Source organism: Triplophysa dalaica, chromosome 4 (genome assembly GCF_015846415.1).
Source record: "Triplophysa dalaica isolate WHDGS20190420 chromosome 4, ASM1584641v1, whole genome shotgun sequence".
In the NCBI taxonomy this organism is placed as follows: domain Eukaryota; kingdom Metazoa; phylum Chordata; class Actinopteri; order Cypriniformes; family Nemacheilidae; genus Triplophysa; species Triplophysa dalaica.
In genome coordinates, this window is record NC_079545.1 from 25,761,414 (window position 1) to 25,769,192 (window position 7,779).

Consider the following 7,779-nt stretch of genomic DNA (forward strand, 5'->3'; position numbering starts at 1 on the left):
AGTCAATTTTTAGTCAATTTCGTAAAATTTTACGATTTTTCTTTTATGCCAAAAATCATTAGGATATTAAGTAAAGATCATGTCCCATGAAAATACATTTCCGACTGTAAATGTATGGAAACTTTATTTTTGTGAGTGGATGGCCTCCTACAGTGCCTCAGATTAACAATTTCAAAGGCGATTTTCTCAATATTTTGCTTTTATGCACCCTCAGATTCCAGCTTTGTAAACAGTTCCTAGGCCAGCAGGGAGACATAGTCCCTCCAGCGTGTCCTAGGTCTTCCCCGGGGTCTTCTCCCGGTGGGACATGCCCGGAACACCTTCCCGGGAAGGCGTCCAGGGGGCATCCGGAAAAGATGCCCGAGCCACCTCAGCTGGCCCCTCTCGATGTGGAGGGGCAGCGGATCTACTCTGAGCTTCTCCCGAGTGACCGAGCTTCTCTCCCTATCTCTAAGTGATCGCCCAGCCACCCTGCGGAGAAAGCTCATTTCGGCCGCCTGTATCCGGGATCTTGTCCTTTCGGTCATGACCCACAGCTCATGACCGTAGGTGAGAGTAGGAAAGTAGATTGACCGGTAAATCGAGAGCTTCGCCTTGCAGCTCCTTCTTCACCACGACAGACCGGTACAGCGACTGCATTACTGCAGAAGCTGCCCTGATACGTCTGTCAATCTCCCGTTCCATCCTTCCCTCACCTGTGAACAAGACCCCCAGATACTTGAACTCCTCCACTTGAGGCAGGAACTCTCCACCTACCTGAAGTGAGCAAGCCACCCTTTTCCGACTGATGGTGCTTGACTGACATTTTTAATTAACATATTTGTAGATGCATTGTATTTACATAATTTGCTGAATTGGAGAAACTGAGATATGACTTTTTACCCCATGATGCTATACTGTTTTTTAACATCAAGGTTTACTGATAAGAGGACAAATTTAAATCAGGTTAAAATAATACAGTCACGTTATTTCAGTAGAAGTGTACTAAGAGCGAAATAGACACATGTGCATTTTCTATGCACAGATATACATCCTTTGTACATATATCCAGAAGTGGTCAAAAAACTGTTCTGCTATTCTGCAGTGTTAATTATTTTGTAACACATGTATGGATGTAGAATTGAGAACAATTAGATGATGTGTGTATTACGCTTCATTTAACCCTTAATAAGCATAACTTTTTTACTTATATGTAGTGAATCATATACACTTAAGCAAGTGACCAAACCCTTTCCTGATCCTTAGTCATGCTTAATGTGAGCTTGAAGCGAAACTCTTCTCATACCATTAGACCTAAAAAGATAAGCCTAATCTTCTTCTGCAATTTCACACCCCGTGTTTTGTATAAATTGTTTCTTATTGGGTTACGAAGTTTCAGAGGTTTACAAAAATACAATGTGAGAGAAGGGTAGACGATTGAGGAACCTATTTTATAAAAGAGAAGAATAGCACAGGAATGCAGCATGAAGAAAAGAGGAGTGAGTGTGTGTGTGGCTGTGTGTGTGAGGTTTCGTGAATAATACAGGGAGGGTTCAAAAGTGCTAATGTGGCGCATAGGTGTGTATGTTTGTGCACGCGTGTGTGTTTCTGCTTGCGTGAGATGGAGACATGTGTGAGTGGGCAGGCTTTAGCATGAAGGGTTGGTCCATTCAGTACTTTCATGTCTATAAGAGGAGAAGACTGGCCTTCAAATCAACATACTTTGAGGGACATACAGGTTTTTGCAATCTGTCAAAAAAAGACATCAGTGCAGAAAAAATGGGAAGGCAGAAGGCCATTCTGGAAAAGATTGCACAAAGTGTGCATATCCGCAACAAGCTGCTGCGCCAGGGATTGGCGGAATGCTTGGGAACTCTCATCCTGGTGGTGTGTATTTTTCCCTTATTATGAATCACTCTTCTGTGATCTTTCAAAGCTGAGGTCAAGTTTGTTCAGCGTTGTGTTGTAGCTTTAAGAGACGTAAATGAAGGATCTGTTTAAATTGATCACATAAATGCACGTTTACATCTCACTTTATCTGTATTATATCGTATATTAAAATATTTAATTGGTATTATGTTGAAAACTGTACAGATTTACTTAAATTTACCGATGCTTAAAAGTTTGCATATGCATAAGATATGTAAATTACTGTATATATTTCAATTTTGCAATTACATATTTAATTGTGATGCAGTGAAAATATGGACACAGAGCATTGAGACTTGAATCCAACAAACAAGAACAAACATGCACCATTAATATCGAATTGTACTGTAAAGTTTATGGAAATGCGTATCTAATAAACATGTTACAGACATGAGACAGTAAAGAAGAAAAAAACTGGATTGTAACATGTTAAGGGTGTGTTCCAGACAGTCATTTGAGCGCTACGAAACATGACCAAAACCCTTTCAATGCTCTATATGATATTACAAGCACTTAAGTAAAACATTTATTTTTAAGAAGCACTCTCATAGTTTGGTTTCGAGGTGTGTGGTTTTAGTTGTATGAGATATAATACTTGACTACAGAGTCATGCACTAACTGGATCACTCAACAGGTGTGATGTTTGCTGAGTGGTATAAAGGCATTCGATGTGCCTCAGAAAGTAACCACAAAGAGCTCCCTTGAACACACAGTGTCAGTGTGCTAATAACCTATTGACTAACTTCCCCGACCAGGAACGGGAACAATAGGTATTTGGAAATATACATTAATAGCACAAAGTGACAGACACTAGGTGACATAATCATATCTAGGTGTCATTATTAAAAATAAATGTAACTTCTTTTTATGCAAACTGACTAAAGGGTGATATTCAGGTGACATACTGTGAGTTAAGTGAAATGTGATTTGTTTAGCTGGGATTAAGTGTCACAAAATCTCTTCAATTCTTCCTGGTTATGGTTATGGATTTTAGTGAAGCTGTGCACTATTATGTAATAATATATGTAATAATAGTCCACCAAGCATTTGGGTTCAGGTGCCGACGTGACTTAACCCGCAAGTCTGGACAGCACCTTGGTAGATTCTCATGTCAGAAATGACTTATCTGCATTGTTAATGTGCCGCAAAATCACTTTTCAAATCATTTTCTTTTCAAATCATGCTTAAACAAATGTCATGCTAGAAACATTGAAGAAGAAAAGTTATTTAAACTCACGTGAACCAGTTAGACAAAACACTATGTGGGTTTTTTCAAACAATTATTAACGCATTCTTTTCACAAACTTTACAGATGTTTGGTTGCGGTGCCGTAGCCCAGGTCATACTAAGTGAAGGATCTCATGGTCTCTTTCTCACTGTTAATCTGGCTTTTGGGTTTTCTGCTACCCTTGGTATCTTGATCTGCGGCCAGGTGTCAGGTAGGCAAACTCTCCTGAAACTGCATTCTAAGCCATTATTGTGCATTGGTAGAAAACAGGATGTGTATTTCATAAAAGATTCCTTGTGGATGACTTTGTTTATTTCTGTCTTCAGGGGGTCATTTAAATCCAGCTGTTACCTTTGCTCTCTGCCTCTTGGGAAGAGAAAAATGGAGAAAGTTCCCAGTTTATTTCTTTTTCCAAACATTGGGATCATTCCTGGGTGCTGCAATTATCTTCGCTGAATACCACGGTAATGCTATTTAGCAGAAATGTTCTTTATATAAAAAAAACATCCCTATCCTTTCTTTTGTTGACACTCATTTGTGTGTTTTAGATGCCATGTACGATTATGCTGGAGAAACAAATGAGTTGCTTGTAATTGGGAATAAATCCACTGCTGGGATTTTTGCTACTTATCCCAGCAAGCATCTCACCCTCTTAAATGGTTTTACTGACCAGGTCAGTATTGATGGAATCATCTTGATCATTGAAAATAAATCATTGAATGGGCTACAGAGAAAAAGACATTTCAATTATATAAATATAGTTTTCATTTATTATACTATTATTATCATAGAGTATTATTAATGATATTATTATCGTCTTCTCAGATGATAGGCACAGCGGCTCTGATTGTCTGCATCCTGGCCATTGTTGATCCGTTCAACAACCCGATCCCTCCAGGTCTCGAGGCTTTTACCGTTGGATTTAGCGTCCTTGTCATTGGCCTCTCAATGGGTTTCAATTCTGGTTATGCAGTGAACCCAGCCAGAGATCTAGGACCTCGTATTTTCACTGCCATGGCTGGATGGGGTACTGAAGTTTTCACGTAAGTGCATATTTAACTCCAATAACATAAAGGAATTGGCTACATCATGAACCATTTTGCAGCAATTTCGATGCACTAACTAAACAAGAATTTCTCTTCTGGTTTGCAATAGTGCCGGGGATTGTTGGTTTTTGGTGCCAATCTTTGCCCCTTTCCTGGGATCCATCATTGGCGTGCTTGTGTACCAGCTTATGGTGGGATGGCACATGGAGGGAGAAGTTCTAGACAGGAAGATGAGAGGTACGGATGAGAATATCAAGCTTAATGATGTCACCAGCAAGGATGGATTGGCGTGATCAGCGTGACCTCCATCAACCCTCTTCACACGTTTATTGTGCTTAAGAGTCTCCGGTTTCAATATCCTTCCACAGAAGACTTTCCTTTTCTTAAACAAAGGGAATTCTGAATGTCATGCCTCCTGTTACAAGGACTTCTGAACACACTTCAAGCCTCTAGATTTCAATTCTTTTTCAGTTGTTGAATCTGACTTTCGTTGTTTTCTTTTTTTATCTGTTTCTTCACACATACTCCAGATTCCTCCATTAAGGGAAATAGGTCTTCCTTCTGCAACACGAATTATATTAATTCACTGTTTTGAAAAGTTTGTAAAATTGTCGTGCAGCATGTATTGATATTCACAGTATTTTATGATTTTTTATATAAATTCACACAATAAAGGAATTTGATTTGATTTGATATATCAAAAAGAGGTGAGCTGTTCTTTGTAAATATTTTGTACTCTCGTTTTCATTTATCCAGTTTTTCCCATTGCTGGAATGACCACTTAACATGTATGCATTTCACAAAACCATACTGCAGATAGTGATGTAGTAACAGTCTATAAATAATATCATCTGTTTCTGAATCGTAATGTTATGCCTGTGATATGAATGTTCATATACAATGAATTGTTTCCCTAATAAACTGTTTTTGTTTTTTTATTTGTTAACAATTTGATGTGTTTTTGTGATGTTCGATTCCAACTAATCTCAAAAATGTGCACATTCATGCACCCCTTTGGCCAATGGATTTTTCAAATCAATTTCCTTTGAAATGAAACTAATCCAAACCACAAATCAAATGAAACCGCTTTCATAAGGCCTCATGAAACAACAGGTGTGGATTGCTCTTCGAACATGAACCCTCACTTTCAGGTACAGGTTCAAGCGTATTACAGCTATACCAGAATCTGGGTGTGTGCATGGTAAATTATAATACTCTACACATTCAAAAAACGGCAGACAAGAATTACCTGAGTATTGCAAATATCTCTTCCAAACAAGAACATGTCAGTCCATTTAAAGAACTCATTTGTAACAATTATAACAGATTTCTCTCAAAATTATAATACAACAAACAGTTGTACAATGTTGGTGATATTGCAGTTACATTTCTAACTCATATTTACATAACAAATCCTGTCTGTGGACGATGACTGGGGATAAATGATGCATGATTTGTTATTTTTATTCAGCACTTAGGTATTTTATATGAAATGAATCCATGTACATATATTTATAAAATCCCCTTAATCTAAGTCTGCCACTCCATTCGAGACATATCTTAAAATCTTCTCAACTTGCTCGTATTACACACCATTACAATGACCTTTCTTGGGGCAATTGCCTCCTTCCCTCTTTGCAGTACATTACCGCAAGCTGCTTATCTGTACCTATAGCACTTTCAAAACCTGGTTTCTTCCTGGAAACCTGGAAACCGTCGTTTCTGTTCGTATTCCCACTTTTGCCTTAATGTGGAAAAAATTAAACAACTAACCCTGTGTCCTGTGTAGAATCTATAAAGGTTACCCTTTCTTTAACCCAAAGATGTTTTTTGGCCCACATACCTGTATGAAAAACCCATGTGTTCCATCTTAGGTCTATTAAAATGAATTAATTAATGAGGTGTGAAATCTGAAGTTATTTCAGGGCTTTCGCACAATTTAAACTGTTTAATGAACATTTTAACATAGTAACAGAGTATAACAGAGTATTGTCTATGGGTATGGGGTTCTTCTATAAACAGGAATCTACATAGTAATTGCAGCGAGTGCCCAATATCCACTTCAGTTTCCTGTTTACAGGATTTGTGTGGCAAACTCTGAAATCTTCATATCAGACCAATTGCATTTGGGGTCTGGTTTAGTGGAATCTATTGAAGAAATTTCTAGACTGTTAAAAAAATATGTTAAAAAAAAATATTCAGGCAGATAGGACCTCAGAAAAACATTAACATTTTTTTTACACACCACCTAATTTTGTCACTTTTTACCGGTAATTCTTGGAATGTTTTTATGGTGTTATGTGAGAGTTTGGTGTTATGGTGTTATGTGAGAGGCTGGGTAGTTTAGCATTCTAGTAAGAATGTAAATGGATTTAATAAAGCACTCTAGGGCTCCTCTCTTGTTTTGGTCTTTGCAGAAACCTGTCAGAGACCACACCTGAAATTTTTTCTCAAAAACCTCATGGGTGTAGCTGTAAATATTGTCCTAGGCATCAGACGATTTTGACATATTGCATATGTTAAGTTTCTTCAAAAGAACACCGTGTCTTATTATTGCCTCTTTAAGTAGAAAAAAATATGCCTTGAAGTTCTTGGATTTATGACTGGAGATGGCATGTATTTTACCTTAGCCCAACTTTTCATGCTTAAGAGCTTTAATCATCATTATTAACTTTAATATTTTCAGGCAAACACGGACAAAACCCTCAGGTCATACTTTCACTCGTTGAGGTCCCCAAATAACTTGTAAAGCACATTCCCAAGTTTACAAACCTATTTTGTGTCCTGTTTTGACATACCAAATGTGCCTGGAGACATTTTTAAAGAGTCTCTGATGCTCTTGGTGAGAGCTTTAAGACTTCACAGAAGCCAGACAGCTTTAAGATGTTGCCAAACCATATGGTGCACACATGTGAGATCCACACCGCTGACATGCTTTCAGAAGTTTGCTGTCAGACAGTAAAATCTGTACCTGAGTTTTATCTCCGATATTTTACTTTAGACAGACATTCTTTAGATTTTCCCCTTGTTTAAATCACGAATTGCTTAAAATAAAGAACATTGCAAACGATTCTGCAATTATTTAACAATCTGTTATTGCAATTTCTTCAGGATCATTGTAAACATAACTAAACTTTACAAGCCAGTAGCCTGATAGCGTGACACCTACGTTTGCGTCAATATTGTGCATGTAATTTCTTATCGAATCATGACAAACTGTATATCATTGAAAAGGTCTAAGACTCTAGAATACAGATTTCTTTGGTGTTTTTTAAATAATTTATGTAGAGTAATTGATTCTTTTTTATAAAAAGTGTGCTAAGATTTTTTGGTTATCCTTTTGTGAGCCGTGTTTTTATAATGCATTTTTTAATCAAAGAAAAACTTAACTTTTTATATATAATAACTTTAATTTTATTGTGTGTGTGTGATTTTTTTTTATAGCAATAATCAGCTACTTTTATTTTTTCAAATGAGACCCATTCCTGTATTCCTAAGAATTCATGAGTTACCGCCATTTTAGTTCCAACATGCGTTTTCATGTGTAGGCTCAAAAAGGGCTCAGACAGTTAACAGATTTAAGCAATAGAATAGAAG

At 37.3% G+C, this 7,779-nt stretch overlaps 1 protein-coding gene across 1 annotated transcript; it reads left to right on the plus strand.

The window, feature by feature from the left end:
• Positions 1–1,635: 1,635 nt before the first annotated feature.
• On the plus strand, positions 1,636–5,131 carry aqp3a (aquaporin 3a). Its single transcript, XM_056746864.1, has 6 exons — positions 1,636–1,866; positions 3,221–3,347; positions 3,463–3,600; positions 3,685–3,809; positions 3,962–4,179; positions 4,292–5,131. The coding sequence occupies exons 1-6, from the start codon at positions 1,759–1,761 to the stop codon at positions 4,473–4,475; spliced, it is 900 nt and encodes a 299-aa protein (XP_056602842.1). The 5' UTR covers positions 1,636–1,758; the 3' UTR covers positions 4,476–5,131.
• The last annotated feature ends 2,648 nt before the right edge of the window (positions 5,132–7,779 follow it).